The sequence below is a fragment of the Atheta coriaria genome, unplaced genomic scaffold, assembly GCF_025399875.1.
Source record: "Atheta coriaria isolate IRGN ID8LTWV9N9 unplaced genomic scaffold, Caltech_Dcor_3.1 hic_scaffold_5_pilon, whole genome shotgun sequence".
Taxonomy (NCBI): domain Eukaryota; kingdom Metazoa; phylum Arthropoda; class Insecta; order Coleoptera; family Staphylinidae; genus Dalotia; species Dalotia coriaria.
The window spans coordinates 8,701,682-8,717,552 of NW_027045447.1; the positions used below are offsets into that span (position 1 = coordinate 8,701,682).

A 15,871-nucleotide genomic window follows, 5' to 3' on the forward strand; every position below is an offset into this window, starting at 1 on the left:
GCGCATTTCAGGGTCAAATTGTCATTTTCAAATGGCGTCGCCCAGCCAGGTTATGTTGCTGACTTCGATCCCGAGAAAACTAGCGCGCAAAGGCAAATTAAATCGCAACAGGCGCCTACGGCGTAAACGTAACAAGAAGTTTTTCCTGTTGAAATTAAAAGCTAAACGCGCTGCACGGTCGGAGGACTCTTTGTGCGAAAGCATCGCCGATCTTTTCGACATCGGAGGAGACCAAACAATGGACATCAACAACATACACTCACACACAGCTGGAGCAGCGAGCGGAACATTCGCGCAGTCAATGCAAGAGGTCGCTGACTGGCAACATCAACATCAACTGGCTCACTGGAAGTCGAGGGCACTTGCATTACAAATGGAAAATCAAATGCTACACAAACACATCAAGCGATTATACGACAAGCAAATGCAGCAATATTTAACGTATAAAGACGCTGAGTGGAAGCAAGTGGCACCCAAGGAGGAAACAACAAAGCGGCATTCGGTAAAACAAACAGCCAAACCGGATATTAATGGCGGAAATGTAAAGTTAGGAAATGACAAGGTTGAAACAGATGAAATGGCACTTCCGCCAAGTGAACAACCTGGAGAAGCTAGACGAAAAAAACTATTGGAAATGTACGGCGATAAAGCGGCGAAAATAAACGGAATGGAAACATCAATACAACTTAATTTTGAATATTGTATGAATAAGGATAATCCGCCATATTGGCCCAATATACCCCTTAAAATGTAATCTAATTATTAAATTCTTACAATAAATATTTTTGTTTACTTAATTATAACACAAAAAACACAAAATATGCAAACTTCCATTTTCTTTTCCTTTTTCCTGCGATTCTTTGTGTGTTTTTATATCATGATAGCTTGCATGTCGCCTATTAACCCCCAATAAATAAGAAACCCGAAGTTTCCAACATTTTACTTTCTTCCCTCGAACATATTCGCATTCTTTGGGCTTTTTGGCCGCGCTAGCTCGTAATAATCGATCGTAAACGTGCACGATGATGACACGCGACATCAAGAAAACCGGGAAACACTGAACATGCAATCACGATCATCAGTCTCTGGCTTATTACCAACCAAACAGTCGGAGAGCCAAGTAACTTGCAAAAACACGTGCAACATGTCGCTAAATGGCACAAAAACCGAAGAAAACGATGTGAAACTGTACAAAATACTCGAAACCTTAAAGGTATGTGCTTTTTATATACCTAAAGCTGTAATTTTGAGAATTCCACGTTTGAATGATTGCAAATTATTGATTTTATCATATGATTTTAATTAGCATACAGATTATGAGCTTGCGACGTGCATCACGCAACTACAACAGTTACTCATTGGAGAAAAACGTGTAAGTACACATAAATTAACCTAAAAGGATTTATAATTGAGGTTAGGTGTGTTAAAGGTCATTAATTGTCGGTTCTGTTGATATATTTCTTAAAAATCAACAAGTATAAAAATAATATGATAAAAAACGTCCTCCATCTTTGGTTTCCTTTCACTTTACAGTTTTACCACCACATTAACTTAACTTAAATTAACGCGCGACTACAAATGATAGCCGTGATCGAAATTATGTAAATCATGCGAGTACAAACTGTTCCCAAACGTGTGCGGTGAAAAATCAATCGAGTCGTGAAAAACTCCATGTACGGGCAGCTCGTCGAAGCTGCCATGCGGTATGACTAACGGATAGTGCTCATAACCTCCAAAACCACCTCCAAAATGGTCGAATCCACCGAAATGCTCGCCGTAGCCATGATAAGCCGGATACACCGGAACAACATGTCCGCCATGTGGTTTATTCAATAATTTATTAATTCGCTTCATTGTGCGTTTTCCGGCTGTTATTAGAGGATGATCATCTTCGTAATGATCGTAGTCGTAGTAATGTTCGCGGTGACGATGTTTCTTGCCGGCGGTAAGCAGCTTGTGCGCTACTTTCGGTACAACATCGTAGAAATCGGGAGCGTATCTCAGGAAACCGTCCAGGGCGGTTGAACCCCACGAAGCAAGATGGCCGCCGAAGGGACCTTTGTGTTTGTTGGTGTGTTTGTGGCGGCCAAAGGTTGCTTCGGAGAGGTGTACCACCATAAAGAGTGTTACCATTAAATACGCCTGAAATATTTTGTTTTTTTGATGATTTGACTTTAATTTTTGTTTGTTTGTTTTTTTTTTACTTACGGCGATTTTCATTGTTGTACGAATTTTGGTCTTGTACTCGAAGAAGCGCACGAAGCAAACTACGAATGGAGACATCGATGACAAACGCTTTTATAACAAACTATTTTGGAGTAATCATAGGGTTGAAACGTGAGCAAACAGTTTAGAAAGCCGTTAATAATATGGTAATATGAAGCGAAAACATTTTGGGCGTGTTTTTGGACGAAATTTGTCATAGGAATTGATATTTTGGTAATATTTTATGTTCAACGCATAAGTAAAGTAAAGTAATGTAAAGTATAACTGTTCAAAGCATATAGAACCAAAAGAAGAAGTAAAAATGGTTTGATTTGAGATTGACGAGAAAAATTAAACAATTAAACAACTACATCATTCGATGTACTCGAATTTCACAAATAATTAAGTTTTGCGGATTTACATATTTAAATTAACTTTTACAATTTTGCCACATTTTAAATTTATAATTATGCAAAGTAATTATAAATTATGTTACATTGACGTATCAAAAGTAATATTGTAAAACTCTGAATCCGTTACAAAATTTCATAATCAGTACAAATTAGTAAGAAGCAGAAATCGTGCAAATTTAATTTCCGTCACGTTTTAATGACATCCATAAAGTTAATTTCATAAATTGCTAATAAACCATACATAAAACATCCTCCTAAGTAACTAAATTATTATGAAAATTAAAAAAAAACTTTTCTAAAAATTTTATGATAAATAATTATTCATTAATATTACACCTAACAAACATATGAGTATAAACTCTTTTGAAACCTAAATCAAAGTCTCATAAATAGGTATTTATATGACATTTACAACAAGTGCATAACTATACCTACTATTATTCTATCGTCGCAGTATGAAACCCATATAAATATCATGCATCCAATCACGAAAAAAAGTCAGAAACGTGTAAAAGATTTTTCTACTCAACACCATCACTTCACATTACCATCCCACCTCCTTAAACGTACCCAGTAAAACAACAACTATATAATCTTAAATAATAACGCACATAAATAATTATTAATAATATTTATCTATTTATGCGTGCTTTATCAACGGATTAAACAACTTACTCTACAATTGTAAGGAGTTAAAACTGATTACATCTTCAATTCAGAATGGATAAAACGTGACGTGTAGTGTTTATCGAAACATTAATCTCAAAAGAATAGAGATAATTATTATGCGTTTTGCGTCATTTTCAAGAAAACATAATTGTATTGTGGTAAAAAAGAAGTCAAGTCGTAAAAATGTAAGAATAATGCGTAAATTACAATGTTTTTCTTTACTTTTGTAAAATATTCTTATAACAAGATGAAAATTAGTAATATTCTTAACATTTTACTATTTTCTTTAAAAAAATCTTAGAAATCTTTAACATGTAAAGTGAAAACATTGATTTTCGTAATTAATTTAATATTAAAATACAATTATGCAAAACACACGATATTTTGACACACACTGTCGTTCTCGTTCGACACGCAGCCTAAGGTCGCAGTACTCATTATGTACGAGTACGTTTATTCATTACCGTACTGATTCTTTTAATTAGCGTTCTTTTGTGCGACGTTTGCGTTCCTCAACAGTTTCACCGGTGAATGTTTGTTACCTTACGTTCCGCCGACAACATCCTGTCATAATTGGTTTATAATTTGATACAAACAACAAGGAATTGATAACGAACGCGCAGAAAACGTCCATGAACGAAATTAAACGAAAATTAAACAACATATGAATATCCAACACACATCTATGTACAATTAACCAAGCAGTAAATATTTTGCTAGCATTTTATAGGTATTGTTTTTAAGTGACCGAGTAAACTACGTCGGCTACGTCGAGCATGAAAGGTCTTCGCTCATGACTTTTTAACTCGCGATTTCTGCGCGCGCGCGCGCTCCGAAAGGTAATTGTTGTGCGAAGAAGTGATTTGACGAACGATACGACTCAACAATAATGCGTAATTGATTGCCACACAAGCGCACACATGCGATGGCACTGATTTCGATTTCATTTTAATTCGTCATTTAATCGGTGTCCTCTAATTTGAGAAAATTGCCCGACTTGCGCAATTCAGCGCCATTGAGAAATCTAATTAAAAATTTTGTTTCGCTGTTTCGGCAAACCATGATCACGTCATTAAAAACAAATGACAAAAATTACACGCCATGAGAAGAGAAGAATATACTCGTGGGTTCGTGCAGCGATGAATTGTCACGCTTGATCAATTCACAGCCTGGTGCGTGATTAATTACTAATTAAAACTTGCACTTTAACAATCGATTGATGATTTATTACACAAAACTGATACGTGTTATGTCAATACCATTTACAAATACAATTATTGATTGTTTACAGTCATATTAAATTAATTACTTCTTTAGAAACTTATTCCTAGTAAAATACTTAAGTTTAAAGTGAAATAAAATTATTTATAACATTTTTTTGTGAAGAGTTAAAAGATAATTTTATAAATTTTTGATTTTTTGTGGACAAATGACATAATTAACTCTGAGTGTGCGAAATTGTGAAAAAAATGTTTCGCAGTGACACAACCCGCGACTGTGTGTCAGTGTTACACGCGTGCGAGTATGAGGAATGAGTAAGTTAAGATATGAATGTGAAGCTTGTGAAGCCTTGCAAGATCCGAAGGATCTACCTATATAAAGCCGGCGGTGCGCCACAGTTCTTCAGTCGGTGCTTCGTCCCCAGGTGAAGAGACCAACAAAAACAAGTGCAAACATGAAATTCCTCATTGTAAGTATAATTCCACTTAAAAAAAACAAATAAAAATAAACTTTCATTTTTTATATATGAATTTATATTTTTAAACATAATTATAGGTTGTTTTGGCTCTGTGCGCCGCTGTTTACGCTGGCGATGAAAAGAAAACCGAGAAACGCGGTTTGTTAGGTCTTGGCTATGGATACGCAGGCGGTTATGGGCATGGATTGGGCTACGGTGGTCACGGCCTCCTGGGGCACTCCGTGGCAGTAGCAGCTCCTGCACATAGCGTTGCCTACAGTTCCATTGATCATGGATACTATGGCGGACATGGTCTCTACGGCGGACATGGATTAGGTTATGGACACGGTTTGGGTTTGGGACATGGTTTGGGTTACTCTCATGGTCTTGGACATAGCTACGTCGCCGCTCCTGTTATCAAAACTGTCGCTCCAGTTGTTTCGAAGACTTATGTAGCACCTATTGCTTATGGTGGACATGGTTTCGGTCTTGGTTATGGCGGATATGGCGGATATCATGGCGGATATGGTGGTTATGATGGCATTGGATACTATGGTGGTCATGGTTTCCATGGACATGGATGGCATTGAGTTTAAACACAACGTGAAACAACAAAAGAACTACCGGAGGCATAATTAACGAAAAATCTTGATGAGGCATTGAGTTGAGGTTAGGTTGAGAGATAAAATGTTGACGCACTGGCCTTTCATATGTATATATTGAAAAATTTGTAATTATAACATTGAAAAGTGATGAAAATTAAACTTTTTGTACGAAAATTATCTGTTATTTAAAAAAACCTGAAAATGTTTTCCTTTAATTCCTTTAGTTTAGTTTTAAATTAGTAAACTTTCACTATTTATCTAGTTTGTAAATAAAATCGTTCGTGTTTAAGCGATTAGTTCAGCAAGGCTGCTGAAATTATTTATATAGTTGGTAACATTTAACGCCGGGCCCCAAATAACATTTAACCTGTCGAGTCACGAGCGCATTTACATAGACAGTTTATCCGTAATTTATATATCGGAAAGCAATTATGTTTTTGCGCGTATTGCTTACAAATTGCATTTAGTAGAATGCATTTACAAACGTACCTGAACAATAAATTAAAATTTTTATTTTAAAAGTAAATTAAGTGATAAAGAAGCAAAATAGGTTATGTAATACGTCAAAACAAAAATTAAAGGTTAGGTTAATGTAGTTACACTATAATAATTTACAATGCGCATGCGCAATAGACGCAATAGACTTTTTAGGTTATATCTAATCACAAATTATTTATGTGTAACTTTCTTAATTAAAATTTTATGACTGTTATGTGAAAGAATGCCTAATGTAAAATTTGGAGCGTGCGATGATCGATAGCCGGTATCGCTGATAACACCAATATAATGGTATTTGATGGTAAAAGAAACGCCATGGCTCCTTATGAGTCAAATGTAAACCGATTCGTTTTCTGTCCACAAACGTGACACCCATTGGCAAGCAGGAAAGAAAATTACTTTCTTCTTCACGCATCGTAATGATGCACGTACGTAGGGAGCACGTGAACTCCGGACGCCATTTTGCTGAACTGCAGTCTCATTAACAGTCATGGCGCATGTAATCGCTAATCAAAACTTGGACTTGACTTTCGGACGCTCGCAGGCGATATAAAACCGAAAAGAAAGTGTTGACGAGCATTTGATGTGCGGACAATGTATCAGTGACACAGAGAAATATATTTTATACAATATAATTAATTAGAAGTTGACTTAAACTATTAAAAAATGAAGAAAATATTACAAGTAAGTTTTTTTAATAAAATTAATTGTATCACTTTGAAAATATGTAAATTTTTATTAGGTTTTTATCTTGTTAGCAATTGTAATGATAACAATTGCATCCCAACCGGATGTAAAACGTGATAAACTGGATAATTCAGAGAATCCCGACTTGGACCCATTGCAAAACACAGAACAAGACTTACCAGAAAAAGATTACAGTAAAAGAACATTCGGATCTACTTATGACAGTTATAGTCTAGCCAAGCATATAAAACTAAAAGGAGGTCAAAAAGTGGTCCTGGGATACACACCAGTTGATCTAAAATACGTCCCGGTAATCAAACCACTCAGAAATGGATGGCGTTTTAAACAAAGACCTGCGATGAGACCTCGACCAGTTGTACATCTACCTGTGAGACCTAAACCAGATTCCAACGGTTGGAAACCTATTTTACACGTGCCACCACCTCAGCAGACCAATGGATGGGTTAAACCAGCTGTCACCGTGCTCAAACCAATAAGACCCAGTGCTCCGGACCATATCCATCATGACCATGTACATGAACATGATAATCATCATGTTCATAATTATCATCATCACGATGATCACCATCATGATATCGTACATGATCATCATCATCAAGTGGTGGTACCTTCAATTGTACCTACGGTAGTACCTACAGTAGTACCAACTGTACCAGTGCATGATATACATCCCCATATACATACTCATGACATCCACGGCCATTTTGATTATGTACATAACCAACCACATCCGCAAGTGGTGTATTTTAATCCGTTGACACATGTAGCAAGACCGGAATTGCCTGTTTTACCGTTGGGAGCTACTTTTCCGGTTCCTGTAGCTTCAATTGCTCCTCAACCACAACAGGTAGTAGCTCCTGTAGCTGTACCAACTGATTATTATCATGCACATTATCCGCATTATCAGTATATTCAACAACAACCCCAACCACATTTAGATGTGGTTCACGAGGTACCTGCTCCTCATTTTCATCCAACACAGGCTGTACCTGTTTCTGTTGCTCCCGCACCCCTTCCGGTAGTACCCACACCTAATTATTATGATTATCATCATCATGGACATCATGAACATGTCCCACAAGTTTATGAATACCCTTCAGAAGTACCTCAAAGTCAACTTCAACCTCATCCACAACCAGTTAATACCATAACCCCACAACCTCAATCAGTTGAATATCATGGTCATTTAGCTCACCTCATACAAACTCCTTACCAAAATCATCAACATATCCACAATGCACATCAATACATCCCCGAAAATTACAACCCACATATCCTCCCTGGGTCAACTGGTACCTTATCCCCTGGTTTTCTTAACCCAGGGTATACTGACCTTCAAATCCCAGAGCATTTGCCCGAACATCCAAATTACAACCACCTTCATCCAACCCCCACCTCTGCTGTTGCCCCAACTGAAGAAAGTTATTATCATGGACATGTTGGACTACTACCCGAAGGTATAGTACAGCCACAACTAGCGCTGGAACCACCAATCAATAAGTAATATTAATAATAATGAATAAACATTAATTTATTTATTTTATCTGTGAATGTGAAGACTTTGTAAAAAAAGTACTGAACATGTTTTTGCTGTTGTTGTTGTTGAGTGCTGGTTGGCACACGTTTTGCCCACGCCTAGCGCAACAAAAGTGATTGTCTAATTGCTCGATTGTTTAAACCATGGCTTTGAATATCACACACCGAGATAATATTGTTATTGACTGTTGTTATGAATTATGTTAATTATTACTCTATTATAATTACTGTGCATGCGCAGAAAATTGAAAATCACGGCGAAATAAATGTTATGATTGGTATTGTTGGAAATAATTATTCGTGCGTACTGGGAATATTCAAATGTCAACAGAATAAAATCTCATCAATACAAAGAAATTTCTCATAATAAAAAAATCAATAAAAAGACTCAAGTAATGAAAGAGTTTTTTACTTTGGCATCTTACTGTGAATATAATAGCAATAGTTCACACATGATTTACTTCACTTGTTTTTTTTTTGTACTTGTTGCTCTTATATTATGTCACAATTCGCTGTTTTTGTTTTACAACGAAGAGTTTAGCTTCAGCACGGTTTGTTGGCTTGCTAAATACGCTGGTGTACAAAAATATTAAATTACATGTCTCCCATTACTCATTACGACTATTATTTATTACGTTCACTGACTGACATACGGCTAATTATCGAATGCACAATACATAAATAAGTATGTTACTGGGTTTGCATTGAAGAGAATAGAAAAATATGCAAATGGTCGAGCATTATTACACTTATTACGTTTGATATGTGGAGTAGGTGTATTTTATAAGTGTTGAAATTGTATAATTGGCAATTATTATCAACGATAAAAATGGTTTTTAATGTTTTAATAAGATATATTCACTTTGGTCAAACAATAACCTCCATTAATGTCATAGGTTATGATTTTCTTTAACTTTTAACCTACATTTAGCGTCAGCTTATGTAGTATGCAACCAAACATACTCTAAACTATTTTATGCGTTTCTCAGTAGATAAAATGTAATTTTTGTCGTTTTAAATCAGAAATTTAATCAGGCTGGTCAAGAAAATATAATAATTGTGGTTGTGTTTAATTGAATTTCTTACTCTTGGCTGCAAGTTGAAAATTCCGCCTGGAATTTGCAATCCGATGTGTCTTTCAAGGATATTTTGAGGCTGAGTGACTAATAACAAATTCCACGTGTGAATAGCCAACAAAAAATATTAAATTACCATGCACCGGAGCAATAAATTACAGTTTTCAAGCCAACGGCAGGAAATTGCAAGAAAATCAATTGAAATTGGCATTAAAACACATTACATTTAATGCGAAACGTATATTTACGAGAATAAAGACAAAACGCTTTTTCTTCTTTTTGTTTTTATGTTTTTATTTTTAGCGTTGCGTGTTTTATGCGAATGATTGCATAATCACACAAGAAAACAAAAAGTGTTTACTTTAAATGGTATTTTTAACATCTGATATGAAATATTTATAAATACATAAATCAAACGCGAATGCCCTGATTTTCAAAGTATTGCTGTGCGCCAAACGGAGGCAAATGGCAAGCGGATACGCACGAATCGCACGATCAATGAAATCACGCCGCACCAAATCGGTTATTGAAGCATTTTTACGATATCAAAACTGGCAAGGTGCATGCAGAGAGAGTTCGTTCGCGTTCGGCCTAATAAATTATATCGATATTGGCGCAACTCGATCGCGATCGCCGCCGGCAAGAAGTCGAAATTGCGTGCGCGTCGTGTAAAAGAAATGAAAGAAGTGGAAAATTGTTCATTATCATCGATTACACCAGCAAAACGAAAAGTGTAACGCGGTTTAGTTAATCGAGTCAAATTAAAATATTATCCACTGAAAATGTTACGAATGTTTCGACGCAATAACGAATTATCCAATGTCCAATCAAGTTTAACGCAATAAAATGTTATGAATATCGTGTTTTTGCCCATTTCAACCAACAACATAACCTAAATATTTCATAAAATATATTTGACAGTTGTATTGACATTTATTATGAATATTTATGAATTATTTTGTGCTTTTTGTCCAAAATTTACTTCAAATTGAAGAAAAACATGGCAAAAATATCAAAACAAAAATTAGGTTAATGAACAAGGCACAAGGACGCCACGATGGTACAATTCAGAACTACATAAACCTAACCAAACTTAAAATGTCTTAGATTTTGTCACATTTTTGAATTAATTTTTAATAATTTTGCATTTAATTTGATTTGTTATTTGAAATTGCTCTGTAGGTTTATTGCTAGTGGAAATAAACTTTGTCCTCGTGATCAATATCCTATATTATTGGATGTTTCGATACTAATGTGCATCCGGTATAACAAAACTATCAATTTTAACTTGTCACATGTCATAACAAAGAAACAAAAAATCAATTTCATCACAATTTGATTAAGTGTTTCCATAAAAATATCGAACCATAAAACACGGAAACATTTTATATTGAAACCCACCTCAATATTAATATTTCAACGCTGAGAACAGTCTAAACGCAAAAAAAAACGCAAACAAAGAAAATGCGACGCTGAAAAAACTGTAATTGTGTTATGAGTTATTACTGTGAAGCACAATGCGTGACCATGCATTTGATTCTTCACACAAGACAAAATACAAAGTCATACAACAACACAATATGCGTCTATGTTTTTTATTGACTGAGAATTTTAGTGACACTCGTTGGATTGAAGATTGGTTAAACGAAATGCAGAAAACCGATAGTTTGCCACGCGTACCACTGAAAGGCATTTATTTCTTGTGCGGTAACAACAACGCAGTTGCACGTTTCAATCCGTTTACATAACAATTGCTTTCGCAAATTTAAAGTTTCGTTTGATTCCATCGACAAATCACCCACCACTCTATCGTCATCGTCATTGCAGCAACAATGCGAAGAAGCGAAAAAAACGCATACCCGCTGCCCACCGATGGATTAAAGCATGCAAAACAAGCAAAAAATCCCTTTCTCCGGCATCATTGATCATTCTTTCGGAAGCGTTTGTCAAACGATTTCTTATTTTCTTTATCACGCTGGAGGCACGTCCAGACATTGCATATTAACTCGTGGCGGGCGAAACTGGTGATACGAAGTGAAATTTCAAATCAATCTGTTGCTATCGATTATTTCAACTTGATCTGTGCGGTTGATAGGACATCAAGAGGAGCAGAAATGTTTTCAGTTTATTAGTGTGTATTAAAGTTGTAAAGAATTGAGTGTAAAATGCGGTTGGGGACATTGTTTGTGACGTGTTGCTGTTTATGCTCGATATTTTCTTCAAGTGAAGATATTAATCGAGACAAAAGGACGATTGATTTTGTTATTCGTGGATTGGCGGATACATTTGGATATGATGTACAGAAAAGACCATCTGCGACGGCTGCTGTTAGGGCTGCACCAGCTATGCCTGCACCAAGGAGTACAGTGTTTCCACCACCGGTTGCACCGCTGCCAAGGACACTTCCAGGACCTCCAACGTTGTCTATAAGATTATTTGGGGGAAGACAGGCGGCTGCACCAGCTCCAGGAGCGGCACCTGCGCCTGCGCCTGCTCCAGCTGCTAAACCATCTAGACCTGTGCCTGCGAAACCTGCTCCTCCAGCTCCACCTGCTCCTGCTCCTAGACCTGCAGCTCCAGCAGCACCAGCAGCAAGACCATTATTAAGAGAAAATGTAATGAAGACATTCAATGTGGCATTCAATTTCAATCGAGATTTGAATACTGTTGCTCCTCCTGCTCCTGCTCCTGCTCCTGCACCACCTGCACCCCCTCCTCCTCCAGCTCCAAGACCTAAATTAGGGCCTGGTCCTGCTCCAGCAAGACCTCCTCCAACTCCAGCATCCAAAGGAACACTTCGTCCTCCATCTCCTGCAAAACCAGCTCCAACCCCTGCACCTCCCCCACCACCTCCTCCAACTCTTCCTCCTGTTGCTACACCTCCAAATCCACGTAAACCACAATTGTATCAAGATGATTATGACTCAGCAGACACTTCAGATTATGATGATAAACAAAACCTTGAGTCTGAAGATTATGACCAACCGGAACAAGTGAGTTATGACTATAAAAATTATGTCAAAGGAGAAGAACAAAGACGTGAACCTACGCCCAATTTTGAAGACTCTCGTGAAAGGTTCAAACAATCTTTAGACACATTCTGGGCTGGTTCGCCTTATTTGCAATTACAAAACACTGGTTATAAATATTTAGCGGAAAATGTTAATGATGAAAATGAAGGTATTCAAGAAGTACAAGAAGTTCCTCATACTCCTCTAGAACCTCCGAGGAATAAATACGAAGAATATGATGTTCTTAATGAAGATTATCGTGAACCACAAGAAGCACCCAGAAGTCAAAAACAACAAAAGTTTATTTTGTACAAATCTGAATACACGCCAGAAGATGAAGATGACCATCAAGATGTTGAAGAAGCAGATGAATCACAAAAACAAACCCAGAAACAAAAACCATGTAATCAACAAGTTGAACCAGACAGAAAGGAACAAATTGTTAACAAAATCATAAAAGATTTCAAAGAATTTGAACGCCAACGTAAAAATCTTCCACCAGATCCAAATGATACAACCACACCAATAAAACTCCGTGAAAAACAACAAAAAGAACGTGAAAGACAACGAGTTATCAAAGAACGCGGCCAGAGAACAAGAGATGCCATCCAGAAGAAAATAAACAAAGGAAAAGGATTCGTAGAACCAGCTTACACTGGTATAATCCGTCCTCCATTACAGGAATTGTACCAAAATGATCATAAATCACGTTGGCCTAACCCTTTCGATATTGATATCGCTGCGACGGATGTAGAAAACCAATTCAAGAGAATTCAACGAGAGACAGATGAACAGGATGAGTATAAGAGTTTCTATCATCCTGATCATTATGAAATCGAAGGAGATTACAAAGAACCAGCTCCGACGCCTTATGATTACAGTCAGTATGAGAAACTGCATGTGTTGGATGATGCGTCGTTGTCAGCAAACGCAAGAATTGAAAACAAGCAGTTTGGTCAACGGACCGTGCGATTACGTGCAAGTAACGATACAAGCACTTATTAATTGACAGAACACACAATTACCAATTAAATTGGATTAAGTTTAAGTAGATGTAATTATAAATTTGTAATGCAACAATTAATCGTGTTTAGAATATGATTAAGTTATGTATGCTGTGCTATTTTTGTAAAAAGTTGGAATTGGTTGTTAAATAAACTCGAGTTACTGTTAACGACTGCTTTGCTGTCAAATTTTGCAATAGAACTCGTGACATGCGCCGCATGCGTCCTAAGGGATTGTCCATTAATCACGTGAGTCATGAAGGGGAGGGGTTTGTTAAAAATCACGAAAAATCACCAGGGGGAGGGGGAGTGGAGTAAGATATCACGTGTATTTATTTTTTCGTCAAACGCACGATTTCTAAAGAGAAAAGCGGCGTGTTGTTGTTGGGATTAAAATACACGTGATGATCGGGGAGGGGGGTGGGGGTAATCTTAAACCTCACGACGTATCACCAAGGGGAGGGGGTCCAAAAAATGAAAAAAAAAGATCACGTGATTAATGGACAGCCCCTAACGCGTAGAAAAATAAAAGTACGGTGCTTCGAATACGAGTCGGGGTTACGACGGGTTATCTCGCGCTAAATTTTTGAATCAATTGTAATGATAATGTATGTTTTAGGAAGTTCGTTCAATAGGAATTCAAGTTAATACTCAAGAAACAGAAAAGAATGAAACAGAATCGACGTATCAACAAAAGTAAGTTAAATTCTTAATATTTAACCTAACCTAAATCTAAAAATGATGTTATTTTGCAGTTTAACAAAGATTTTCGAACAATTGAAAGGTGAATTGCTGGAATTACACTCCCATGTGTTAAATCAAAACATTTCTATGTAATTTACACAAAGCATAACACCTATTAAACCAATATACTGCCATTTTATTTAACTTTACACCAATAACATAACAATAAACCATATGTGAAACCAAAATGTTGTAATATGCACAATAATATAATATACTCTGTAAATTAAAAACACAAAATGCCCGTGTATCACAGTAATAAAAATATGGAATAAAATGAAGATTTCTTGTAGTTTCCTGTGCGTTTTCAATCTCTTAAAATTGCTCGCTCAAAAATTCAGACATATAGTCATATACAACCAGCATGATTGCTCCACCAGGACCAAGACGCAGTATTTTTGGCAATAAACCTTTGTACAAAGCTAACATACTAAAAACAATAGTTATAAATTAAATAGAGTTCAAATTCATTGTTAATTCCTTACCCTTCTTCTCTGTAAACCATTTCCATTGTCCTCAAAGTTCCAGAATATTTAATTTCACCCTCAACGGGTTGTGGTCCTTGAATTCTTGACTTTGCTACATCAAATGGAATGTTTAAACATGATGCGACTGTGCCAGAAACAAATCCAATCAAAACTTTCCTCCCAAATTCATGAACTGGGTCCTTAAAGCAAGTATACAAAGAAATATGAATAACAAATTAATAAAAGTGAACTCACAGCCATTGGAGGAACAACATTTTTGACAGAGTTATAAAATCCTAGGTAAAAACAGTTAAAAACACCATTCCTCATTAAAGTAGCTGTTATTCCCTTGCTCAACCCTCTCGAACCCCACCCATTCTCCTTGATTATATTCCTGGTGACCAACCAAGTGCTAGGAGCCTCAATACTTTTCTTTTTATTAGCTTGCATTGTTACTTTCACCACTTCAAATGGATTCACAACCACAGCCTCTGTAAAGCCAGCTGCCAAACCTGCCAGACTAAATGTCTTTACAATATATTATTTAACTACCTTGATTCAATTCCTAAATTGTCTTACTAATGGTGTAGCTGTAGGTGATCCAAACATGAAAAACTGCTTGTATTGCTCAAATGAGCAAAACTTGATGGCTCTCTTTGGAGTCTCAGCAATTATTGGAGGTAGTATTCCTTTCCAGAAGGAGGTAGGTCCTTCAGTAACATACATCTTCCGGAAACAGTCAATAATTCCTGAGTAGGAAGTCATATCTTTCTTAATAACTTGATGCCTTGGAACACCTTGTAATTGCAGCCTAGTTTTGACCAAATCCAATGGATGCATAATACATATCTCCACAAACCCTTATGAAACATTATAGGTTTAAAGTAATATATATTAGAGTTCAATTGTAATTCAATTACCTGCTGAACCACCTGATGCTATTTGCACCAGAGCTTGTTTCCATATTGGTGCCTCCTTCATAATTATGTTTCTTCCTTAAAACTATGTAATAAAATAGGAGACAAATGGCAGTTAACTTCAGCTTATGTAAGGTTTTGTATTATGAATAAGAACATGAAAAATACTGATAACAGTGACAAAGCAAGTGTTTATTTACATTTTAGGCATTTGAGTGAAGTAACAGGCCTTGAAATCAGTCAAACTCATGTTTTTAAAAGCTCCCTCCAGTTTTCTAACCAACAAACACAACACATTTTCCGAAGCACACGTTTTTTCCACGCTGAAAGTTTATTCTTC

The 15,871-nt window shown here is 36.4% G+C and overlaps 3 protein-coding genes across 3 annotated transcripts; 2 read left to right on the top strand and 1 right to left on the bottom strand.

Annotated features, from left to right (window-relative positions):
- The first annotated feature begins 2 nt into the window (after positions 1-2).
- On the top strand, positions 3-780 carry LOC135792863 (uncharacterized). The gene has a single exon (XM_065303640.1). It carries the CDS (start codon positions 32-34, stop codon positions 752-754), a length of 723 nt encoding a protein of 240 aa, XP_065159712.1. The 5' UTR covers positions 3-31; the 3' UTR covers positions 755-780.
- A 4,108-nt stretch (positions 781-4,888) lies between these two features.
- Positions 4,889-5,744, top strand: LOC135792625 (keratin-associated protein 19-2-like). The gene is made up of 2 exons (XM_065303289.1): positions 4,889-4,977; positions 5,064-5,744. Exons 1-2 carry the CDS (start codon positions 4,963-4,965, stop codon positions 5,553-5,555), a joined length of 507 nt encoding a protein of 168 aa, XP_065159361.1. The 5' UTR covers positions 4,889-4,962; the 3' UTR covers positions 5,556-5,744.
- Positions 5,745-14,262: 8,518 nt separating this feature from the next.
- LOC135791555 (mitochondrial 2-oxodicarboxylate carrier) lies at positions 14,263-15,867 on the bottom strand. The gene is made up of 6 exons (XM_065301987.1): positions 15,732-15,867; positions 15,535-15,616; positions 15,194-15,474; positions 14,870-15,142; positions 14,633-14,814; positions 14,263-14,577 (listed from the first exon to the last, which is right to left on the bottom strand). The coding sequence occupies exons 2-6, from the start codon at positions 15,593-15,595 to the stop codon at positions 14,463-14,465; spliced, it is 912 nt and encodes a 303-aa protein (XP_065158059.1). The 5' UTR covers positions 15,596-15,616; positions 15,732-15,867; the 3' UTR covers positions 14,263-14,462.
- Positions 15,868-15,871: the final 4 nt, after the last annotated feature.

Coding starts and splice junctions, on each gene's coding strand:
- LOC135792863 (XM_065303640.1), top strand. CDS start 32: ATGGCGTCGCCCAGCCAGGTTATGTTGCTGACTTCGATCCCGAGAAAA.
- LOC135791555 (XM_065301987.1), bottom strand. CDS start 15,595: ATGAAGGAGGCACCAATATGGAAACAAGCTCTGGTGCAAATAGCATCA. Junction 14,815..14,869: donor ATGTTGTTCCTCCAATGGCT/GTGAGTTCACTT, acceptor ACTTGCTTTAAG/GACCCAGTTCATGAATTTGG. Junction 14,578..14,632: donor ATGGTTTACAGAGAAGAAGG/GTAAGGAATTAA, acceptor TATTGTTTTTAG/TATGTTAGCTTTGTACAAAG.